The sequence below is a fragment of the Diplotaxodon limnothrissa genome, linkage group LG11 (assembly GCF_057381915.1).
Source record: "Diplotaxodon limnothrissa isolate DT_005_m linkage group LG11, D_limnothrissa_male_GT1.1, whole genome shotgun sequence".
NCBI lineage: Eukaryota > Metazoa > Chordata > Actinopteri > Cichliformes > Cichlidae > Diplotaxodon > Diplotaxodon limnothrissa.
The window spans coordinates 19,865,770-19,890,808 of NC_140606.1; the positions used below are offsets into that span (position 1 = coordinate 19,865,770).

At 36.3% G+C, this 25,039-nt stretch overlaps 4 protein-coding genes across 7 annotated transcripts; all 4 read right to left on the reverse strand.

Annotated features, from left to right (window-relative positions):
- Positions 1-227: 227 nt before the first annotated feature.
- Positions 228-5,142, reverse strand: LOC146622633 (C-type lectin lectoxin-Phi1-like). Its single transcript, XM_085364891.1, has 5 exons — positions 5,076-5,142; positions 954-1,163; positions 704-867; positions 467-576; positions 228-354 (listed from the first exon to the last, which is right to left on the reverse strand). Exons 1-5 carry the CDS (start codon positions 5,140-5,142, stop codon positions 228-230), a joined length of 678 nt encoding a protein of 225 aa, XP_085221017.1.
- A 5,878-nt stretch (positions 5,143-11,020) lies between these two features.
- On the reverse strand, positions 11,021-15,572 carry LOC146622634 (killer cell lectin-like receptor subfamily B member 1B allele A). Of its 2 annotated transcripts, none has more exons than XM_085365303.1 (7): positions 15,506-15,572; positions 15,062-15,136; positions 12,865-12,981; positions 11,774-11,953; positions 11,522-11,688; positions 11,268-11,380; positions 11,021-11,147 (listed from the first exon to the last, which is right to left on the reverse strand). In XM_085365303.1, the coding sequence occupies exons 1-7, from the start codon at positions 15,570-15,572 to the stop codon at positions 11,021-11,023; spliced, it is 846 nt and encodes a 281-aa protein (XP_085221429.1). The 2 variants fall into 2 exon arrangements, with proteins under 2 accessions (XP_085221429.1, XP_085221428.1); XM_085365302.1 differs by having other exon boundaries at positions 11,774-12,148; positions 12,865-12,990.
- Positions 15,573-16,586: 1,014 nt separating this feature from the next.
- LOC146622635 (zinc finger BED domain-containing protein 4-like) lies at positions 16,587-17,432 on the reverse strand. The gene is made up of 2 exons (XM_085365304.1): positions 17,069-17,432; positions 16,587-16,975 (listed from the first exon to the last, which is right to left on the reverse strand). Exons 1-2 carry the CDS (start codon positions 17,430-17,432, stop codon positions 16,587-16,589), a joined length of 753 nt encoding a protein of 250 aa, XP_085221430.1.
- Positions 17,433-19,622: 2,190 nt separating this feature from the next.
- On the reverse strand, positions 19,623-23,928 carry LOC146622636 (uncharacterized). 3 transcript variants are annotated; one of them, XM_085365299.1, is made up of 8 exons: positions 23,862-23,928; positions 23,418-23,492; positions 22,833-22,907; positions 21,266-21,391; positions 20,323-20,718; positions 20,076-20,236; positions 19,848-19,960; positions 19,623-19,752 (listed from the first exon to the last, which is right to left on the reverse strand). In XM_085365299.1, exons 1-8 carry the CDS (start codon positions 23,926-23,928, stop codon positions 19,623-19,625), a joined length of 1,143 nt encoding a protein of 380 aa, XP_085221425.1. The 3 variants fall into 3 exon arrangements, with proteins under 3 accessions (XP_085221425.1, XP_085221427.1, XP_085221426.1); XM_085365301.1 differs by lacking the exon at positions 23,418-23,492 and having other exon boundaries at positions 20,323-20,523; positions 21,266-21,382; XM_085365300.1 differs by lacking the exon at positions 23,418-23,492.
- Between the last annotated feature and the right edge of the window lie 1,111 nt (positions 23,929-25,039).

Here is a 25,039-nt window from a genome sequence, read left to right on the forward strand (position 1 = left end):
TAAATATAGAAATGCCAGAATACAGATACTTTAGACAACCACTGTCTTTGATGGGAAGTAATGCAGTGCCCTCTGCTGGGCAAACAAAATCAGTACAGTTTTGTTAAACTTTTTTTTTGTGTAAACTCAATTTAAAAAAAAATCTATTTAAAGATTTCATTAATGGTAATATCATTGTTTTTTTGTATTTAGAATCTCCACCAGTCATGATATTTTTACTGCAGTATTCAAACAACTACAGCTTTCTTTTTGCAGATCCATCGGTTCTTCTCATTACAGCTCACTGATTTAAATCCTTCGTCTTGTACAGAGATTGCACAGTGACCATCAGAAGGAGGCTGGTCGATCCAGGAGCTGAGGAAAACAACAAATCTGCTCAAGGCTGATGGACACTGGTACACTGTAATTGATTTATCACAGATTTTGGAAATACTTGAAATTTCTATTGATTCAAAGTGTCTCTTACCTATTAGTCAGATTCCTTCCATCCAGCCATTTCCATTTCCCATCTTTAACTCTCAGACCAATCCAGTATCCTTTGTTTTCATATTTCCAACTCTTTTCACTGACAGTTTTCTGAGGACAAAGAGAAAGTTGTCAGAGATATTTAAACAATTTGCTCTAAGAAAGCTTTCAAGCTAAAGAAATTAAATTTTTATTTTCATGAAGTCTGTAATAAAGTGTCCCACAGTTTTCTCAGTACCTTTTCTTCTTCATTAATAACAACAGGTAAATCTGAAATCTTTCCTGTGCAGTTTTCTTGAGCTTCTTCCCAGGTTTTCCATTGATCACGGACAGCATCATTAATTGCATAGCAGCTGGACTCAACATGATCCCATCCATTCTGACAAGGCTTACATGTTCTGTCTGCAAGGATAGAGCTCAGTTAATAAACATCACTGCATATTTCTGTTAAATTTGGTATTTTTGTACATGATATATTTGGAACATACGGTTATTTTCTTTGGGACAGTAGGCATCAATGCTCCACTGAGCTCGACTAATATTGAGCTTGTTCCATGATATGTCACATATTTGTTCTGTTAGATTTTCCTTCTCTGTCTCCAGCCCCTTATTCTGAGCCTCCAACTGCTCATTTTTCTCTCTAAGGCTGTGGTTTTCTGCAGTCAGGTTCATCACCTGTTTTTCTAACAGAGTAGAGTCTCATGTTAGGTCGCATCATACATGTTTGTTTTTTTTAATGGATTGTCTTAAAAAACACTGCATTCACTGTTATTATAGAATATTGCTTATTATTGTATCTCAAATCACATATACACAGATTTTGTGTGTGTTGCATCTTTTTTTTGTGGAAGGTTGACTCTAAAGATAAAAAACTAATCACAAAAATATTACATGTAGTCAAAATTGTATTCATTAAAATGTATCTTTTGCATTTTTCTCTTCTGTAATTAGTTTTTTCCAGAAATGACATTTTTTCCTTTTACAAATACTAACAGAAATTAGTTTAAGTATGACTGTTAATTTGTAAAAAAAAAAAAAAAAAAAGGCTTTAAAATCTGTCTGAGCTCTAAATTGAGTGTATGTATTGACTGATCTTTTTCATACTTACGGTATACTGTGACTGCTATGATGCCCAACACCAAAATGACACAAAATGTGCCCAAACAACAGGCCAACTGCTGATAGTGATGACGTCTACTGCCTGATCTGTTGTCAATCGAGACGTCTACAGGACAGAAATATATTGCTTTACTTACTTTACATTCATTGCTTGAATGAATGAATGTCATTATTGTTTATTGGTTATTAAAAGTTGCATACATTTCCAGAGAAAAAAATCTGAAAAAATAAGTATTTTATTTAATCTTGCACTGCTCAAGCCTCATATCGGCTCTAAAATGCACATGTACACACTGTTTTTTAAAGTAAATAATTTTCTGCCAATAAATAATCCAGTTTTAAACAGATATTTCTATAAATGGTAAATGGTAAAATTCAATGTGTGGTTAAAAAGTAAGAGAAAAATTAATACAGAAAACTCCTTTACAGTGGTCGGTCACTCATTTGTCGCGGGATTTATGTTCTAAAAATAACCCGCGATAAGTGAAATCATGGTAGGTGAAACCAAGTAGTCAGCTTTATTTTTTACAATTACTATAGGTGTTTTATGGCTGTAAAATGCCTCACTACACACTACATACTCAGACAGGCATGGACATTTTTACACTTTTCTCTCTTGTTTAACCTCCTAAGACCCGAACTCTTCCACGGCATGCATTTTTGATTTCTCTTGGCCATATTGGGGCCCGATGAATGTAAAAACAAAGTTTTACCAGATTTTTTTTTACCTTTTTGATAGAACAGTAGCAGTATAATGTCCTCGTAAGTGGATATCAGGCCCTTGTAGAGCAAAATTGAGTATTTTGGTATAAATAACCCAAAATGTGATGTCCACATATATGGACGCCAGGTCGTAGGAGGTTAAACATTCTCAAATTTCAAACTGGTAGAAAAATAAGTCCAGTAGCCTATTATAGAGTGAAACCAAAGGCAGCCGCAGCTGCCTTTGACGGTGCAAACCATTTTGTTAACATTGTTGTGTTTGTTGGAGAGAAAACTTACAAACATATAGTACAGCACTTCAGAGTCACATTGCTAGCGATCGAAGATTTATGTAAATTTGACAAGCTGAACGCATTCTGTACTGTATAAGGCCTGCTCTCCCCTGTCTTTTACAATGAAAGCCTTTATAGAGTGTACTCTCGTACCAACCCTTATGAACATGAAGGATAATAGCATGAAAACACACTGTAAATGAATTTAGAAGCTGATTAGTACTCATTACCACATCTTGTAGTAAGTTTTAAAAAATCTTTGCAGTGTTAGACATGATTACAGGTGGATTTGTGATTTCTTTTTATTACTCACTGTTTGTGTCAGGAGTTTGTTCCGTTGCTTTATGTTTCACTTTCACATCATCATAATGGTTTCCTCCTCTTTTTTAACTGAAAGGTTTAAAGATTTATTAGTATTCACAAATATAGGACTTTATAGTGCCTATTTAGTAGTTCTTTTAACTTTCTTTTATTCATTAATACAACAAAAAAGATAAATGCAGCAGATGTCCATGTAGATATGTGTATAAATATACATTACCAGCCATTTAATGATCTTTCTTTATTTTCACGATTATTTACATTGTAGATTCTAACTGAAGGAATGCACCTATGAATGAACACAGATGGAATTATCTAGTAAACAAAAAAGTGTGAAATAACTCAAAACATGTTTAATATCCTTGATTCTTTAAAATATCCACCCTTTGCTTTGATTACTGCTTTGCAGAGTCGTGCCATTCTCTCAATGAGCTTCATGAGGTCGTCACCTGAAGTGGATTTCCAACAGTCTTGAAGGAGTTCCCAGAGATGCTGAGCAATTATTGGCCCTCTTGCTTCACTCTGCGGTCCATCTCATCCAGAACCATCTCGGCTGGGTTTAGGTCAGATGACTCTGGAGGCCAGGCCAACTGGTGCAGCACTCCATCACTCTCCTTCTTGGTGAAATATTCCTTACACAGCCTGGAGGTGTGTTTGGGGTCATTGTTCTGTTGAAAAATAAATGATGCTCCAACTAAACGTGAACCAGATGTGATGTCATGTAGCTACAGGATGCTGTGATAGCCATGCTGGTCCAGTGTGCCTTCAGTTTTGATTAAATCTCCAACAGTGTCACCAACAAAGCACAACCTTAATTTGGACTCACCAGACCAAAGCACAGGTTTCCACTGGTCTAATGTCCATTCCTTGTGTTTCTATTTGACTATAAAGGCCTGATTTGCACAGTTTCCTTGAACAGTTAATGTACAGATGTGTCTGCTACTGGAACTCTGGGTGGCATTTATCTGGGCTCTAATCTGAGGTGCTGTTAACTTGCTGGCTATAAACCAGCCTTAATAGTCAAGAGAGGTGATTCTTGGTCTTCGTGTGAGCCAGTTTCAACCGATGGTTGATGGTTTTTGCAACTGCAATTGGGGACACACTGAAAGTTCGAGCAGTTTTCAGGACTGATTGACCTTCAGTTCTTAAAATACAAATAAACCCTGATAAAGCACACCAGTGAAGGGGAAACTATCTCAGGGGATCATGAAGCTCATTGAGAGAAGGCCAAGGGTTTACAGCACAGTCAACAAAGCAAAGAGCAGCTACTTTGAGAATCTAAAATATATGATTTGTTTAGAGTCATTTATCAATTTTTTCTTTGCTTCATAATTCCATATATCTTACTTTACATACTTGATTTCTTCAGCATGAATAACAATGTATAAAGTAGTAAAAATAATGAAAAACCATTAAATGAAAAGGTGCGTTCAAACCTTTGACTGATAGTAATTAATAAATCATTCTTCAGTTCTGGCTCCAACATTTATTTCTGTTTAATTTCTTTTTTTTTTCAACCAACCTTGGACAAGTTCCCAACTAGTCCACAGCCCGTCCAGCATAGCTCACATCAGTTATTGTATCTTGAAGTGGTAGGTGGTGAAATATTGAACCTTTATTTTGCAGTCAAATTCCTTCTAATGCTTTTTTATTATTTGGATGTAATAGTTCTTTGCTCAGTGTAGCTGTAGTAAAAGTATCTGTAGTTAAACATCATGCAAATGCAACTAGTCTGCATGGGATAAGTAGTTAAAGAAATGGATGGATAGATGAAATAATACTGTAAATTCCAGTGGATTAGAACTGGTTCACAGAGGACACACTCATTCTTAATGGTTCATCGTCTTTCAACAAAGTGTGACTTTTACACTTTTTATTTATTTATTTAATTAAATACATTTTTCTTTACATTTTCATCAGCCACCACCACAACCAGGATGCATCAAAGTCAGATGTCCAAGCTATCAGTTTAGGTCGTTTGGGCATCTGAATGAATCCCCTCAATATTCTGGTGGGATAGTTAGCTTAACATCTAACTTGGACCTGATTTCTACAAGTTTTTTTTCTAACCTCTATTACTGCAGAAAACACCAGTAAAAAACATCCGTATTGTGTAAATTTGCAGTGTTGGCTTTATCTTTTCTTCTTGCAGTATATTTGAAAAACTTAACTTACCTTGTGATCGGGATAGTTTCTTGGTGTTGAATGTGACTGAGGCATAGTTAACTTCTTCGTCTGCCATCCTTACAGTCTTGTTGAGATTTAAGCGATTATAGACAGAGAGATACTACCGCGTTACAGCCACAGAGCAAGTTGTTTCTTAACTCTGTCACACCCATCTCATTTAGCAACTTCTGCTTTTGGCTGACAAAGTAAGCTGTCCATGTCTTTCACTTTATTACACTTTATTAGGTACACCTTGCTAGTACCAGGTTCTTCATGGCGTAGATTCAACAAGGAGCTGGAAACATGACTCACAGATATTGGTTCATACCAGCATGATAGCATCGGCAGCACAATTGCTGCAGATTTGATGGTATTTAATGAATGCATAAGATCGGTTTGATATCAGGTGCTTTGGTTCCTTTGTGAGTGGAAAGTTCCAAAATATTCTGAAAATGAGAAAATGGGCCGTATTTAAAGATTGGAAAACAAGCAACTAGAAAAAACATGTAAACTGAAAAAAATGAGAAAAATGTCCTTTGGAGGTATTTTTCACAGAGTAATGTTTCAGTTGATTATATTCAGCTTCTGATTTTGTCCACATGACATGAGGCACCATTGGCCTATCTAGATCTTTATAAATATAAAGCTCTAGGTGTGTACATGAGAAAGTCTGTGAATCAATAACAACTGATAGCTTTTTACATCTAAAAAATACCAAACATATTATAGTTGATACTAACAAAATAAACAAAAAGATATATACAAAACTAAAATGGATATAAATATATAAAACTAACCAAAACAAATAATTCACTCTGAAAATTAACTGAAAAACACTGAACACAAACTGGAAAAACAACATATGTAAAACAGACAACATGAGACTCATTTCATAAGCTGGACTTCCCGTTCCTCACTGCAGCTCTGTGACTGACGTTGACAGGGTGCTTTGTTAATGACGTCCAAATGTAGTGGCCAACTCTTCCTCTACCTCATCTTGATCAAACATGTTACAACAGCTATGAATTTATGAATAGAAGAGCCTCATTTTTAACTTTTAATCTTCATTGTCAGTAGATTCCAGAGGTGGGACCAAGTCATTGTTTTGCAAGTCTCAAGTAAGTCTCAAGTCTTTATCCTCAAGTCTCAAGTCAAGTCTCAAGTAATGTCAGGCAAGTCAGAGTCGAGTCTCAAGTCACTGGTGTAAAAGTCCGAGTCAAGTCACAAGTCTGAAACTTTGAATTTCAAGTCCTTTCGAGTCTTTAAAAAAAAAAAAAACGAAAAAATAATGTTGCAGTTATATGCTAAATGTAAATATTAGACCATGTAATTTTAAAATCTGTGTTTTTCTCAACACATGACAAAATAGTGAACTTAGAAAATATACACAAATTGTGAAATTGCACCTCTTTAAAATGCAGCTCAATTAAACCTAGCTCCAAGAATAATTTTCACCGACAGTTCTGAGATAAGCTGCATGTTATTCTTGGATGCGGTTGTAGGACCGGCTTTAAAATCGCATGACAAAAATATCATACACATTAAAAAAAAACTGTATCACCAACATAGCCTGGACAACATTTGCTAGTTAGATGAAGTCAGCTATCTCATCTTAGCATATTTATATGCATATTTATAATCATACGGTTCTTGGAGTGAGTGCATACACTCATGAAGTTTAGTAACTTCCGGTCACTGCAACAAGCCCAGGTACAGTTTACCGACAGATGGGTGCAGGACCTTGAAACGCACCGTGTCGAACGAAAGACCATCGTACGTATCATAAGTTTACCAGTCTCATAAATCGTCGTCATAAATATACATTCCTTAACCGTTTATTAATAGGACCTTTGAGCTCAACGGTAATTAATTAGTAGTGGAAATAATTTCTGGTAGCATCACAGAAATGTAGCAGTGACAACAATATTGTATGCTGTAATCGTACTGGGCAATTAGTGATACAAAAAACCTGTTTTATCCTGTGAATAAAAGCATATGTTTTTGTCAATGTACCATAATAACAGAAGCGAAACGCAATATTGTGTCAGGACAATTCATTATTTATGCACAATAAATAAAGGAGCATAGCGCGACAATTTCTGTTCAGCGCCAGACTTGCTTGTAACCTATATCACCAATTATGTTATGAAAATGACGTATTAACTACTAAAAAACACTGACCTTCGTGTAAATGCTTGGAGCAGACTAACCTGTGAGCTGGAGTGTTCTGGGACGTTATATTTGATCTTTGAATGGCTGCAATCCAGGCCATCCGTCGCATCTTTGTTACTTCGGAAACATGGCTCGAACAATTTCTCTTCAACGACGTAATCCGATAACAACCGATCTCTTTACCCGTCGGCTTCCCGTGGCTGTCATGCGACCGGCTATTGCAGTTAATAATACAACGGCTTCTTGACATTTTTGTGTTTCTTTTTATCGCTGTGTAACTGATTTTAATTGAAAGCCTGCGTGCGCTAGTACCGCTTGCCACGAGTTCCCAGAATCCTTTGCGGTTCTACCCGTGAATGACGTCACATTTTCAATCTCTATATAATATGCATGTTAAATTTTATATTTGGGGTAAAATATCAAGTCTTTTCAAGTAAACCGGTTCAAGTCCAATTCAAGTCCCAAGTCATTGGTGTAAAAGTCCAAGTCAAGTCACAAGTCTTAGAACATTATTTCAAGTCAAGTCTAAAGTCATAAAATTAATGACTCGAGTCTGACTCGAGTCCAAGTCATGTGACTCGAGTCCACACCTCTGGTAGATTCAAATTGCGTATGTCTATGTGAAATCATCGATTTAGATTTTAGATTCATACATCCAACCGTTTTTCTTCTTAAAGGTACAATGTGGAAAATATCCCTGCTAGCTGTTAGTAGGTTGCAGATCATAGTCAGCTGAATTCAGTTTTCCTGCACTTCTCAGTTGAAGTGCATAATCCTAGCTACGGTGGCTGCTGTAGGACAAATAAACTTGACTGCTGTAAAAATAGTGTAGGTTGTTACTCCTCCGTTTACCTCAGTTATGAATGTGCTGAGTCTATTTACTCTGGAGGAGGCTGTGAAACTTGGTTATATGAGTCTGCTGAGTGTATCTTTCCTCTGTAAAAACAATCAGACTTTCTAAACCTTTACTTCACAATTACTCAAGTATGAACTCTTCTACTTACCAACTCTCTTTCACATACAAAAAGCAGCTTGGTGAGTTAAATTTGCCATAAAAGTAAATTAAATTATACACTTTAAATACAAAAGCTGTAAAATAGAAATCTTCGTGGTTTAAGGTTTCCTTACATGAGACTGGAATAAACATGACACAAAGATGAAATTTCAAATACATGTATGACTGTTATATGTACTGTATTTCTTTGTAAGTCTCATCATACTTTTTCATGTTGTGGTTCAAAAAACATTAATCATTATGAAAAATGTGATCCTTACAAAATAAAGGAACATTTGCGTATTTTTAAATTGTGAAACAGCATTTTTAACTAATTTTAAACATGATAGAGAAGTTTGTTGATCGCTGTGTTAGAAGAAACAATGCTGAGTTGGTGTGACAGGACAGATTATTAGCAGTTTTAACCCACAAAGTTCATCTACAGCTTGTTCTTCGGCTGCTAGTTCACCTTTCCTCAGCTGTTGTTTTTTTGGTATTGACATTTTTTTCTTGCCATGACTGAAGACCCTTAAAACAAACACACAATTTTCCTTTTTAATGTAACGATTTGTCAATATCTTTTTCAGGTTTTTTTCAGGTTTTTCAGGCTTTGCACGTATGTGGGTGCTCAAGCTTGTTTTAGCATGCACTGCATGAAAGACAGTAAAGGAAGTCGAACAGATGGTAAGTACGGAGGAACAAACATTGATCAGACACACAATAGAAACTATTATAAACATAGGAGGATGTGTAAACTACTTTTTTTTTTATCCAGGATTATTTTTCTTTAAGATCACAAGATGCCCAGCAGCAAACCTAAACCTAATTACTGTTCTAGCTTAAACTACAATGTACTATACTATGCACCAATCCTCTGCATGTCCTTCCTTATTTACTGTTGCCTGGCAGCTCCATAATTAAAATTATCTGTCCAATAGAGCCACTATCCCTCCACTGCACATGTTCAGACCATCTCAACCTCACCTCTCTAGTTTTATCGTCACACTGGTCAACATGGTTGTGGTTCCGATACACTCCTATGATAAACTAGTAACAACACTACAGCAGTGATGAAGGAAGAACAACAGGAATCGTTCTTCCTAAAAATACTGAAAACACTTCCTACACCAACAGGCACTGCTGGCCTACTGCCTCTGAGGGCATTTAAACAGTGTACTGTACTTGTGTTTGGTATCGCCGCTGCAAAGCAGCTGATCATAAAACTCTACAGCTGTTCTCTACAACAAATCGTAAATCTTCATTCTACTAAAAAAAAAAAAAGAAGAAAGAAAGTGATGTATTTTCATAAAATGTTTATTCAAAAACATAAACAACACCACCTGTTGGTTATCAGTTGTTAATGTTATGTTAATTAGATTAAATTAGACACTGGTGGTGACTGCTTTTTTTTTTTTTTTAAATGTCAAACACATTTATAATAACAAGAATTTCCATTTTAGATCATGTTTTGGATGAAAAAAAAGCTTTTGATGAATTATTCCCATCACCTCTCACTTTTATGTGCTTAGTCTACACATACAGGTATGTGTATAATAGTGAGAGGTATGATATAGTGTTTAGTGATTATAGTGATATAGATGTCAGGGCATTTATTGAATCAACACTTGTGTCTGTTATTACTGTGGGTGACCTTGGTTCTTTGGTTCGGGCTTGTTACCTGCTCAAATGTATACGAGTCACATGTTAAACCATTTATTTATATCTTCCAGGCTTTTAATAGATCCGATGTACTTCAGTAAAATTTCAAATCGCCAAAATTTTTCAAAGTGAATTTTAGGAATCAAGCGCATCTTAACATGGTTACAGACGACAACTCAAAACAAGGACCTACAAGATTGTCTTGGGATTAATGAGTAAGCAAACTACCATGCATCTAAACTAAAAACTTTGTTTAACAACTTATTTTCAGACTTTGCAAGAAAAATTATGGATGTACTCACTTATGCAGAGCAAACATTTCCAATAACCATTCTGAGCTTCTTAGATATTGCCCTGTGCTACACTATTACCATGTTATAGTTTAACTAAAATTAGCATTGAGCCTAATAGAAACTAAACTCAAGTTAATAACTTTTCTCTGAAAGTAACTGAATCTGTGTGTTACTTTCAGCTGCTCCCTTCTCACAAGGGTTGTGTGTTTGATTTGCTAGTATTATTTTGCATCTCCTGCAAGAAACCAGTGAACCTCCAATTGAATGTGTTAGCAATTAAAATATAGAGCCACTGAAAAGTAATTGAATCTAATTTGGAAAATGTAAAACTGAAAGAAAACAAAAATTATTAAAACCCCCACCAAATACAATATAACAACAATGTTGAAAAACTGGACTTGATTTGACAAAGAATATGTATAAAATACAAAACATAAAACTTATATGAGCTGAACTTCCTGTTCTTCTCTGCTGCTCTGTGGCTGATGCTGACAGTCCAAATATAGAGGCCAGCTCTCTTTCTTCCTCATCATGTTACAGCAGTTTGGAAAGTGTTGTTTTAGCTACAACTTTTGTTTAAAACGTTTGTTAACAAGAGAAAGTCAGTAACAATATGGCAATTATTTGATTTCAAAAACAGGTTAATTTACTTCCTTTTTTCTTTCTAAGTAAAATTAAAATACTTGGCATGTTTTTTTAAATATACAAAAATTATAAAGCAGTCTTCATATTTCAATATATTTATATATTTACTTATATTTTTACTGATATGAACATCATTATTAATATTATATTTTCAGAACATCCAGGAGTCATGTGACGTTGTACTGCAGTATTCAAAGAGTTAAGGCTTTTTTCTTGCAGATCCATCGGTTCTGCTCACTACAGCTCACTGACTTAAATCCTTGACTTCTGACAGAGATTGCACACTGACCATCAGTAGGAGACCCTGGGATCCAGGCACTAAGAAAAATCACAGGTTTGATGAAGGGGAATCAATATTGACATAAAATAAGACATAATTAATTTATCCCGAATTTTCAAAAATATTTAAAATGATTTTTGATTCAAGGTGTCTCTTACCTGTTAGTCAGATTCCTTCCATCCACCCACTTCCAGTTCCCATCTTTGACTCTCAGACCAATCCAGTATCCATTGTTTCCTGAACTACCCCAGCTGTTGTCACTGATATAACTCTGAGAATAGAAAGAAAGTTTTCAGAGATATTAAATAGATCACATATCATATCAAAAAATATATAATAAATATTTTTCCTAAAACATTGTGGCACAAATTATTTTTAGATTAGATTTAGAGTCCCGCTGGTTTCTCATTACCTTTTCTGTTTCATTATTCACAACAGCCAAATCTGAAATCTTTCCTATACAGTCATCTTGAGCACCTTTCCAGGTTTTCTGCTGCTTAGGAGCTTCAGGATTATTAATTGCATAGCAGCCTGACTGGAAGGGAAGCCAGCCAGTCTGACAAACAACACACATTCGGTCTGCAAGGATAGAGATCAATTAATAAACATCACTGCATATTTATATTACATTTGGTATTTTTGTACTAATATATTTGGAACATACTGTTATTGGTCTTGGGACAGTAGGCATCAATGCTCCATTGAGCTTGACTAACATTGAGCTCATTCCACGATGTTGTCATGTTTTGTATTTGGTCTGTTAGGTTTTTCTTCTCTGCCTCCAGCTCCTCATTTTTCCCTCTAAGGTTCTGGTTTTCTGCAGTCAGGTTTGTCACATTTTTCTCTAAGACAGTGATGACTTGAGTCAGGTTGTTCATCTGGAGTGTGAGCTTGGTTTGGTTCCTCTTCAAGTCTTCATTGTCTGAGTTGAGTTTGTTGTTGAGTTTTGTCAGGTTACGATTGACAGCGTTTAAAGTTGTTTGGTTTTCTTTCAGTTGGTTCAGCTCAGTTTCATCAATCTCATGAATTGATGTGACATCTGCGAAATTAAAATTAGCTTTCAAGACATGGTAATGATGCAGTTTTCATTTTCACATTTTGTTTTTATAATTTTACCACTGAAAGTATTTTCTCTTCTGTTCTAATTAAACTTCTTTTACTAGCTACCCTTTTTTTCTTAGATTTTATGAGAAAATCTTTTAATATGAATAAAACCCACAATTCTATAATTGGTCTAATATTTCCTTAATGGGTAAATGAGATGAAAATTCCCACAATGCAATAGAGGTTCTAATTTTATGAAAATGTTATTAAAAGTATAAAAGTGCATTTTTGTTGGGGATTCTTTTGGTAATGTAGCTGCAGACTGGTTGTTTCAGCAGTCACAGCATAAGGACTGCCCTAATGACTACTGTTATGTTTCTTTGTGTATCACATTAAAACCACTGTATTCAATGTTATTATAGAATATTTACAATGTAAAATTGCATCAACTGCTTTGTTTGGGATCATTTCTTGGTTTGCATATTCTTTTGGGGAATTTGCATCTAAAAAGAAAAAGTTAAAACTGAAAAATCACAAGTATTTTTTAAATGGTCAAAAATATATTAATCAAGAAATTAGTCTTATTTGTTTCCTGAACAAAATGTTGTTAAACATTGTTTAACAACATTTTCTTGTGACCAATATAATTCATCTAAAGTGCTGTTATTTATGTCTAAGACTGAGTTAATGCATGGATGTTTTCATACTTACGATAGACACTGACTGCTATGATGCCCAACACCAAAATTATACAAAGCGTGCCCAAACAACAAGCCAACTGCTGATAGTGGCGACATCTGCTGTTTGATTTCTTGTCAGACAAGAATTCTGCAGGGGCTAAACAGATAGAAATGCAGTTAAGTCCATAAATATTTTGACAGAGACAACTTTTTTTTCTCATTTTAGTTCTGTACATTATCACAGTGAATTTTAAATGAAACAACCCAGATGCAGTTGATGTGCAGACTTCCAGCTTTAATCAGTGGGTTGAACAAAAAGATTGCATAACAATTTGAGTAACTAAAGCATGTGGAGGCAAATTTCTTTTCTCATGTATTAATCACATATTTTAACATATCACATTAGTTATAGTAATATCACTTTCTCACTTTACCATAGTAAGAGGACTCCTGTCACCAGTTTGCATGCATGTGGAATGTTAACACAGTGAGGCCATTGTAATGGGAGATGTTGAACAGATAGTGGGACTCCTCCTTATCAGGGATGTATATCTATAGGTGACGGCCAAGCAGAAAACAAGGTCATAATTCTCTCTGTGAGGGAGAAGGTATAGCCCCCCTGTGAGAGGGGCCAACATGGAAGAGTTTGTGGAATGTTCTTTGTCTGTGTCTCTGTATATAAGATGTAAGGGCGGTGGCCACAATTCAGAGATGGTCCTAGTGTTTCACTGGGATGCTCTCTCCACATTGCAATGGCACTGGGTGTGTTGCAGGTTATTGTTACATTTTCCATAACAAGCATTTTTGACCCAAGTTTAAAAGTAATTGGACAAATTAAATAACTGACATCACCACAACATCACATCACAGCTAACATCGCCACGTGCTGTTTCCTCATTTTAAATGGCCTTTCAGGCCTTTACTGCAGCAGATTTCAGTTGCTGTTTGTTTGTGGGCCTTTCTGTCTCAAGTTTAGTTTTCAACAAGTTAAATGCATGGGTTAAGGTTCAGATGTTTTACTTTTTTCTCAGGATGTAACAAATTGTATATTTTGTTGCTGCTTAAAGTATTTTCTCTTCTGTTCTAATTAAACTTTTTTTGCATACTGCAGCATCTCGGGCCCTCCAAGGTATGGAGGCCTATCTCCCCCCACCACTCCCCCTGCCAGTGGCTGATGCCCTCAGACATTGGTGTATTGGTGGTTCTCGGTGTTCGGGGCTGGGCGCTCAGGTATGCACCAGCTCACTCCCGGTGGCTTCTTGTCGGGGCCTGGTGCCTGTGGCTCGGTCGGGCCACTTCAGGGGGTGGGGTGCTCGGTCACTCTGGCACAGCTTGCTGCCGGCCGAGCTCACGGGCACGTCACTGCAACCCCCTCTGGCTTCTGCTCCCCGGCTGCTGGTGATCCCTCATCTGGGGCTCTCCTCAGCTCTTTCCGGGAGAGTGGCACGGTTGCCCCTCCGTTGGTCTTCCTTGGTCTCTTGTGCTCTGGGGGTCTCTGGATGTCTGGAGCCTGGATCTCCTCCATACCTGCTACGTGCCCTGGAGGGGCTATGGCTCCCCACACCCTCTAGCAGAGGGTTACATGAAGGAACCTTTTGAATACAAGCACGCTCATGCTCACAGGTGTACCCTTTTTTGGCTGCTACCTCAAAGCACACTGTGCGTTGTTGATCTTACGTGCTGCACAATAATATTCAATATTTAGTATTTACTGTTATATACACATAGATTATTGCAATGATGTTGTTTATTATCTTGCTCTCCTTTTTGCTTGTTTTCTCTTTTTTTTTCTCAACAGGTGATCCAGGTGATTGATTGATATATATATATATATATATATATATATATATATATATATATATATATTTATTTATTTTATTTTATTTTATTTTTTTTTTTTGCCCCCCCCCACGCCAAACTTTTTTTTGTGCCATTTTTCACCGTTCCTCTTCCCCGCTGTTTTTCTTTCCCTCCCTCCCTCTCTTTCTTTCTCCCTTTCCTTTCCCCCAGTCATGTCTGTCCCATATGTAACAACTGAAAATAAAATAAATAAACAATAAAAACAAAGGTCAATCAAATGGACCAATATGGCAAGGCCGGGATGGTCCACTTGGTAGAGTGAATCCATTGGGCATCTTTCTTGGCCTTTAGACAACAATTCTGATGGCAAAAGAACCAGGCGGGGAAAAATGAAGAAATGCTTTCATGGTTTTCATTTGACTACTCACCATTTGTGACAGGAGTTTGTTCTGTTGCCTTATTTTCCACCTTTACATTATCATACACTGTTTCTTCCCTTTTAACTGAAAGGTTTAAAAATGAATTAGTAATCACAAGTTATCAAATAACAGGACATTCTAATGCTCATTTCATTATTTGGACTTAACATTACAGTATCTTTAATCCATGTTTTTTCCCCTGTCTTATAACTATTGCCTAAGAGGAAGAAAGGATCAACTGCCTTAAAAACCTTTAAATATGCTTCATTACATTCTTCTGAAATCTTTTTTCATTTTTTGGTCACATTGTAATTTTCGGTGCAGGTTGCTTAAACAGGAAGTGAAAATAATAGTGTGTATCTTCACATCCATTATACTGAAAAGACTACACAAGTACTCTGAGTTTATGAATCTCTTTTTCTTTACACAGTGCATTTGAAAGGCTTAACTTACCTTCTGATTTTTGTTGTTGGTTAGGTTTAAATACAACTGATGAGTAGTTAACCTCGTCCTCTGCCATCCTTACAGTCTTTCTGTTTGGTTTTTTGTGACTCGTAGACGGAGAAGAGTATTGTATTTGAACCACAGGGCATAAATGAGAGAAGCTGTTTTTTCCCCCCCGAGTCTGTTTCTAACACCAACTTCTGCTTTTGGCTTTAAATGTAATTTGCATACATGTCTGGCTGGAAGAACCTCAAACACTTTACAGTGTGATGAAAAGATAATACTATTACTGTGAGCGGTGAATATGTTGTGAACAGATGGCTAGTGTGTACATTAGACTTTAAATGTTAATTTACTATAAACTGTGAAGCAAAATAATTCAATTTATTGTCCCTCTGTGCTGTTTTTTAGGAGTTTTTTTCCCAACTTGGCCCATAGACTATAGGTTTCTATCTGTAGTTTGGCCCAAGGGTTAGGGTCTTTGGCATCAGCCTAATTATGGTTTCTTGTAGATGGTGTAGAGGTGGGACCAAGTCATTGTTTTGCAAGTCTCAAGTAAGTCTCAAGTCTATATCATCAAGTCACGAGTCAAGTCTCAAGTAAAGTCAGGCAAGTCAGAGTCTTAAGTCAAGACAGACTACTTTCAAGTCAAGTCCCAAGTCCTAAACTTTGAATTTCAAGTCCTTTCAAGTCTTTTTTTTAAACAATGTTGCAGTTATATGTTAAATGTACAGCTCAATTAAACGTTGCTGCAAGAATAGTCTTCCTCTAAATTACAAATTCACAGAATAAACATTCAGTGAAAAATGCAAAAGCAGAACTTCCTGTTGAAAAAAAAGTGCTGCAATTTCCTTATTTACAAAACAATGAACCATCGCAGTAAATTTAGTGCAGTGTGATTAGCTTAGCCTCTCTCTCTCATCTAGTCTGTCACAGGTGTGAACATGTGTGTTTGTATGTGTCCATGTGTGAGTGACAGAGGAAAAAAAACAAAAACATTATATATGTATATATATATATATATATAAATATATATATATATGTAAATGAACGATGAACAAGAATGTGCCCTTTAAGTTATTTCAGTTAACTATTCTGCACTGCATTTGCAAAAGACCAAATTGGCCAAAAGTCTGTCAGTCATTTGTGCACGATGAGGCCATAGAATGATGCCACCATAGCTGAAAACTCGCTCCACAGGAGCACTACATGCAGGTACTGCCAAAACTCTGGTGGCCACATGAAACAGAGAAGGAAGAGTCTGCATGTTCATTGCCCAGAACAAGGGGACGTTCTGTCCATCAGCAATATCCAGGTAGTGACTTAGCTGTAGAGCTGGACTCTTCCCCACATCTTTCTTCTGCCTCTTACAGTAAGCAGCAAAGAGTCCTCCATCTTCACAGTCCTCTTGATGTTCCTCACCAGGAGTCACAGGTTTCTCTGACTTTGCAGGATCTGCAGCATCTTGCAGAATCAGATCTGGCAAAACAAATTAACAACAGCAAAAGAGCCTTTCTTACAATTTTAGACAAAAAAATACAGAAAAAAATATACACTGTATTCAATCTTTACCTTTAGCTTTTTGTGTCACCTCTGTCTTTATGTCACAACTGCCCAACACATGGTGTTCCACCCACAACAGAGAAAATGCTGGATCCAAAGCAGCTACTTTAAGGTACACTGGATCTGAAAAGGGGGCAGTGATCCCATCTTCTGCTCTAGCCATTCGCACACTGATAAAGAGTCCAAGAAATCTTTTGTTCAAAGATGCTTGGAGACTCCTGACCAGACCACTCAGGAAACAGACTTGAGGCTTCAGTTTCTCAAGGTGGTGATTGAGGGACAGCACGGATGGAACAACAACACTGATCGTGACTATTTTCCCACTTTGTGTCAAATCTGTTGCGTCTCCAAAAGGCTTCAAGATGTCCACCATCTCCTTCAACAGGTTCCACTCTCGTGTTGTGAATAATAACTCCTTGTGCCCAGCCATTTCAAGAACAGCGCAGAGTTTTAGATGTTCACATTGGAGAGCTGCATTTACTTGTCTCAGTGTTAAATTCCATTTTGTGATTACAGCAGCAGGGATCCCTTTCTGTTCACCTTCAAAAACATATTTGAATGTTGTGCTTGTGTGCAGTAGAGAGCTGAGCTTAGATAACTTTGAAAGTGAAGGAGATGCCACTTTGGTCTCTGACAAACCATCTCTCACCACCAGCTGAAGTGTGTGCGCGCAAAACACTGCAGGCACTGTGTCTTTGCCATAGCAGCACCTACTGTTTCCTGATCTTCCAAAGGTTAAATCGTGCCAGAGCTCTGGATCATCAAGATGATCACCGTCATCATCATGTTCCTCAGCTTGCTCAGTGGGGAAGCACACAGTGAATGCTCTCCACATATTGGCAGCATTGTCACTAATAATTTAGTCTTGTTTATCTTTGATGTTGTATTCATCACATATAGCTTCAAATTTCTCACAGATTCTTTCACCAGTGTGTAATCCTTTGCAGTGGTCAAAGGCCAGCAGTTTGGATTTCCGCTGCATCCTCTCTGTCTCTTTCTGTATCCAGTGCACAGTGATACCAAGGAAACCCCTCATCCTTCGGTCTGACTAAATGTCCACAGTGACTGAAACATGATCGGTCTCACTCAACTGAGTTTTTAACATTGAACGTCTCTCAGCAGCGAGGTTCTCTGTTTTTGATGTAATTGTTCTGCAACATACCGGACTGTATTTTCTGTCAACTACTGTCAGAAAGTGCAGAAAATTCTTGTTTTCCACAATAGAAAGGGGCAGGTTGCAACCAATAATCAAGTCACTTAAGATCTCAAGATGCCAGCAGCAAACCAAACCTAAACCTAGTGCAGCCCACTTAAAAACCATAAATACCAGCAGCCCACCCAAATCTTAAATCTTCATTCTAATCAAAAGAAAGAAAGTGATGTATTTTCCTGAAAAGTTTATTCAAAAACATAAACAACACAGGCTGTTGGTTATCAGTTGTTAATGTTATCTAGCCATATCACACAAACTTCAATGAAAGAACATTAAATTTAGGTCAGAATAATGAGTAACATCATAAACCAAACACCTGATATTAGCAGTTTTAATTTACTTTTACATAAATAAATAAATGTATATAAATCTATAACTGTACATGCTTGTGAGTTATTTCAAACTGAATTTCTTTTTTTACTGTGGCCCATCTGCAGTACTTTGGAAGCCCACCAGGGGGCCCCGGCCCACACTTTTTGGAATCACTCATCTACCTTAACTGGTTTGGACCCTTGTATGCTTTCAAAAGTGCTTTAATTCCTCTTAGCATTAATTGAATTCACATGTTAACATGTTCAGTTGCTGCTGTTTTGTCAGCTGCAAAAACAAACACTGCAATGGAAGAAAAAAATTTATAAAGCTATAATTCAAGGAATTAGATTAGATTAGATTAAATTTGTCGAGATGAACAGAATAAGTCCAGATGAACAGAATCAACTTTTGGAGAGATTAAATTAGACACTGGAGGTGACTGCTCTTTTTTTCTATAAAAAACATAGTAAATTCACATGCACCTCAATAAACAATATTTTTTCTATGATTTTATGTTTGAAAAGAATTTCCATTATTCCCATCCTATCTCACTTTCTTGAGCCTAGTCTACACATACAGGCATGTGTATGATACAGTGAGAGGTATGATATTGTGTTTGGTTAGATGTGAGGACATTTATTGAATCAATGCTTGTGTCTGTTATTACTGTGGGTGACCTTGGTTCTTTGGTTCTGGGTTGTTACCTGCTCAATTGCAGATGGGTCACATGTTAAACCATTTATTTATAACCTCCAGGCTTTTAATAGATCAGATGTGCTTCGGTAAAACGTCAACTCGTTTTTCAGAATTAATTTTAGGAATCAAGCACATTTTAACAAGGTTACAGACGGTAACTGAAAACAAGGACCCGCAAGATTGTCTTGGCATTAAAACTATACAAAAATCATAAATCAGTCTTCACATTTTAATATTCTATTTATAAATTACATTAATATTTTTTTATTGATATTAACATCAATATTAATATAGTAGTTTCTGAATATCCAGTAGTCTTCTGAAGTATTTACTTTGCAGCATTCAAACAGACAAAGCTTTCTTCTTGCAGATCCATTGGTTCTTCTCATCACAGCTGACTGATTTAAATCCTTGGTTTTGGAGAGAGATTGCACAGTGACCATCAGAAGGAGATGACTGGTCGATCCAGGAGCTGAGGAAAGTAACAAATTTGCTCAAGGTTGATGGACACTTGTACATTGTAACTAATTTATTCCAAATTTGGCAAATATTTTAATTGTCTCTTACTTATTAGTCAGATTCCTTCCATCCAGCCACTTCCATTTCCCATCTTCAACTCTCAGGCCAATCCAGTATCCTTTGTTTTCATTATTTTGCCAACTCTTTTCACGAATAATTTTCTGAAAACAGAGGGAAAATGATCAGAGATATTTAAATACTTTGCTTAAACCGCTGACTGAGTTCAGATCTATTTAACTAAGTCTGTAATAAAGAGTCTCTCTGTGCTGTCATTACCATTTCTTCTTCATTAATTGCAACAGCCAAATCTGAAATCTTTCCTCTGCAGTCTTTTCGAGCTTCTTCCCAGGTTTTCCATTCACCTTGGTCAGCATTATTAGTTGCATAGCAGCTGGAATTTAATTCCCAGCCCTTCTGACAAGCGTTACACTTTCTGTCTGCAAAGATGGAGATCAATTAATAAACATCACTGCATATTGCTGTTAAATTTGGTATTATTGTAGGTAATGTAATTGGAACATACTGTTATTTTCTCGGGGACAGTAGGCATCAATGCTCCACTGAGCTCGACTAACATTGAGCTCATCCCATGGTGTCGTCATCTGTTGCGTTTGTTCTGTTAGGTTTTTCTTCTCTGCCTCCAGGTCCTTATTCTGAGTCTTCAGCTCCTCATTTTTCCCTTTAAGTTTCTGGTTTTCTTTTGTCAGGTTTGTCACCTCTTTATCTAAGACATTCAAGACTTGAGTCAGGTTGTTCATCTGGAGTGTGAGCTTGGTTTGGTTCCTCTTCAAGTCTTCATTGTCTGAGCTGAGTTGGTTGTTGAGTTTTGTCAGGTTATGATTGACAGCATTTAAAGTTGTTTGGTTTTCTTTCAGTTGGTTCAGCTCAGTTTCATCAATCTCATAAATTAATGTGACATCTGCAAAATTAAAATTTGTTTTTTAGAATATGGTGGATCTCAATTTATTTATTTATTCATTTATTATCATTTTACTACTGTTTAAAGTATTTCCTCTTCTGTTCTAATTAAACGTTTTTAGTTTAGTCTTTTTTAGATTTATTTAAATCTTTTAGTATGAATTAAATCCACTCAGATAATAAAAAGTATAAAATGCATTTTTGTTGGGAATTCATTTTTTAAATGCAGAGTCCACAGCTACATTGGTTGTGTCACCAGTTACAGCATAAAGACTTCCCCTATGACTGCTGTTGTATTTCCTTGTGTATCACCTCACCTTAAAACCAATTATGTTACTATAGAACATTTCCAATGTCAAATAACAGCTTTGTTTGGGATAATTGTATCTTTAGATACAGTTTGAAACATTAAATTGAATTAAATGAAACATAAATTGTAAAATATTGTTTAGCATAATTTTCTGTGAAATTTCTTGCTAACAGATCTGCAAAATCAGAAAGAGAAAGTACCATAAGTGTGACTGATGTATGAATGTTTTCATACTTACGGTAGACACTGACTGCTATGATGCCCAATGCCAAAATTATACAAAGCATGCCCAAACAACAAGCCAACTGCTGATAGTGGCGACATCTACGGTTTGATTTCTTGTCGGGCAAGAATTCTGCAGAAGCTAAACAACAGATAGAAATATATAATTTTAGCTTTCTGAATAATTTTAAGTTTTATAAGTTTTATTCAAAGTTACAATTTGGTTTTGTTTTGTTTCCTTTTGTCTCACTGTCTCACAGCAGAAAAATACAAATCGCAAAGGTTTTGATGAGGCTATCTTGAAAATTTTCTGTAATTCATATGAGGCAATCAAACTGTTAAAAGCACTTGTTTTTAGACTTTAAAAACACAGAATAGTTAGCTTTTAATAATGCACTTCATAAGCACTTAATGCTAACTCAAAATCTCAAGTTTGTCAGACAAATAGGCTGACACTTCCTCATTCTTTAAGGAGTTGGACTTGATTATCACTTCTTACATATGTAACAACAAGAATCCTAGAATCTCAAAACTACATCTACATAAATCCAAATTGAAGGGAGGTCTGAGTTTACCAATATTCAAACATTATTATTGGGCTTCAAATGTACAAGTGCTGACCTTCTGGCACCAGACATTCCCATCATTTAATCAGCTTAGGCATTTTGTCCAACTTAACACAACTTTTTTAATGTGCTCCTGAGCCCTCCTTATTCCAAACATCTGATTTCTACAATTGTACATTTGTTTGATGACAGTGTTGAGGCGTGGATTACGAGGATAAGAGACGCTTGGAGGGATGAACTGGGTATAGAAATATTGGAATCAATGTGGGACAAGTGCTTATCCAAAATTAATTCCTGCCCTTTTAACAGCCGACATCAATTAATACAATTTAAAGTTGTCCATCAGCTACACTACTCCAAGGTTCGACTACACAAAATGTATTCTTCAACTTCCCCCATATGTGACAGATGTAAAATATCAGATAGAATACTGGCTCATGCTTTATGGCATTGTCCCTCATTGACTAATTTCTGGTCAAGATTATTTGATTGGTACTCTAAAGCTTCCGGAATCTTCGTCTTGCAGTTTTTGGTTGCATACATTCCAGAACTATTCCTGCAACTACGCGGGTACCAGTCGATCTTGGAATGATGGTTGCGAAAAGACTTATCCTAAAGGAATGGAAGTCTGATGTTCCTCCCTCCTTCAATGTCTGGCTCAATTACATGCTATCAGTCATACAAATGGAAAATATTCGATACCTACAAACTTCTGCAGTAAATGTTTTCTCAAAATCCTGGACTCTGTTTTTTAATTACCTTGGGAAAGCCCTGGTTATATGAACATGTGTCATGGCACTGTGGTTTCTCTGTTTGTTACAAATGCATGATATTTGATTTACTCTGGATACTGGTAGTTTTTATTATTACTGTGCTATTTCTTGTCTTCTTGCCCTGCCTTAGCACCTGAGCTGTATTTATTTGTTTGTTGATGGGGTTTTCTATATTGAAAAATTAAAATTAAAATATTGCAAAAGAAATGTTTTCAGTTGCATGGGTTTTCATTTGACTACTCACCATTTGTGACAGGAGTTTGTTCTGTTGCCTTATTTTGCACCTTTACTTCATCATATACTGTTTCTTCCTTTTTAACTGAAAGGTTTAAAAATGAATTAGTAATCACAAGTTATCAAATAACAGGACATTCTAATGCTTATTTCATTATTTGGACTTAACATTACAGTATCTTTAATCCATGTTTTCCCCCTGTCTTATAACTATTGCCTAAGAGGAAGAAAGGATCAACTGCCTTAAAAACCTCTAAATATGCTTCATTACATTCTTCTGAAATCTTTTTTCTTTTTTTGGTCACATTGTAATCTTTGGTGGAGGTTGCTTAAATGGGAAGTGAAAATATTAGTGTGTGGCTTCACATCCATTATACTGAAAATATTACATAAATACCCTGAGTTGATTAATCTCTTTTTCTTTCGCTTTTTCTTTCTTTTCAAATGGACCAATATGGCAAGGCCGGGATGGTCCACTTGGTAGAGTGAATCCATTGGGCATCTTTCTTGGCCTTTAGACAACAATTCTGATGGCAAAAGAACCAGGCGGGGAAAAATGAAGAAATGCTTTCATGTTTTTCATTTGACTACTCACCATTTGTGACAGGAGTTTGTTCTGTTGCCTTATTTTGCACCTTTACTTCATCATACACTGTTTCTTCCCTTTTAACTGAAAGGTTTAAAAATGAATTAGTAATCACAAGTTATCAAATAACAGGACATTCTAATGCTCATTTCATTATTTGGACTTAACATTACAGTATCTTTAATCCATGTTTTTTCCCCTGTCTTATAACTATTGCCTAAGAGGAAGAAAGGATCAACTGCCTTAAAAACCTTTAAATATGCTTCATTACATTCTTCTGAAATCTTTTTTCATTTTTTGGTCACATTGTATTCTTCGGTGCAGGTTGCTTAAACAGGAAGTGAAAATAATAGTGTGTGTCTTCACATCCATTATACTGAAAAGACTACACAAGTACTCTGAGTTTATGAATCTCTTTTTCTTTACGCTGTACATTTGAAAGGCTTAACTTACCTTCTGATCTTTGTTGTTGGTTAGGTTTAAATACAACTGATGCGTAGTTAACCTCGTCCTCTGCCATCCTTACAGTCTTTCTGTTTGGTTTTTTGTGACTCGTAGACGGAGAAGAGTATTGTATTTGAACCACAGGGCATACATGAGAGAAGTTGTTTTTTCCTGAGTTATGTTAAGTCTGTTTGTAACACCAACTTCTGCTTTTGGCTTTAAATGTAATTTGAATACATGTCTGGCTGGAAGAACCTCAAACACTTTACAGTGTGATGAAAAGATAATACTATTACTGTGAGCGGTGAATATGTTGTTAACAGATACCTAATGTGTACCTTAGACATTAAATTTTGATTTTATATAAACTGTGAAGCAAAACAATTCAATTTATCGTCCCTCTGTGCTGTTATTAGTAGGTTTATTTCCAACTTGGCCCATAGACTATATGTTTCTTCCTGTGGTTCGGCCCAAGAAATTTTTTTCTGGCATCGGCCTAATTATGATTTCTTGTAGATGGTGACAGGCTCTCACTATTTTGTAGCTGTAGAAGTTCATAGTTACCAAACCAAAGCTTGATTCAACTTTTGCTAACACACACATTTTATCTTTGATCTTCCTTGTTCCATAATAAGGTTATGGATTTCGTAAGCTCATATTATTTTTGCATTATCAGGGTTAACGATTCATATACGTCACTGTGAATTTAGTCAGATTTATTTAAAGAAAAATGTGTATTAACTGTTGGTTAGGGTTTTCAAGATCACTTGTTTCAGTCTGCTTAATACTGTGAAGTCTAAACTAAAAACGTATTGACACTGAGTCCTTTAAAGGTTTAAATTCCTAATAAAGTGGGATACAGAGGAGAGGGAAGTATGGAAGGTTCCATGGCTCAGCTCAAATTCAGCTAGAAAAAAGTGCCAGTGGTGAAAGAGTTAATTTTATAAATTAGATCACTGCTTCTCTCTCTGCCCTTTCACTGCTATATCCACCCCTGCTACTCCAACCCTCTATCTCATTTCATATCTGCTTTCCTTCATCCCACTTAGTCACTCCATCCATCTTCCTCTCCTCTCCCCTCCCCTCCTCTCCCTTTCCAGCCTTGAGTCTCCTCCCTCTCCACCCCCCTCCCCTTTTGTCCATGTGCCCGGCCCCTTCATTAAGCCTAGTATGAAAGGAAACCCTCT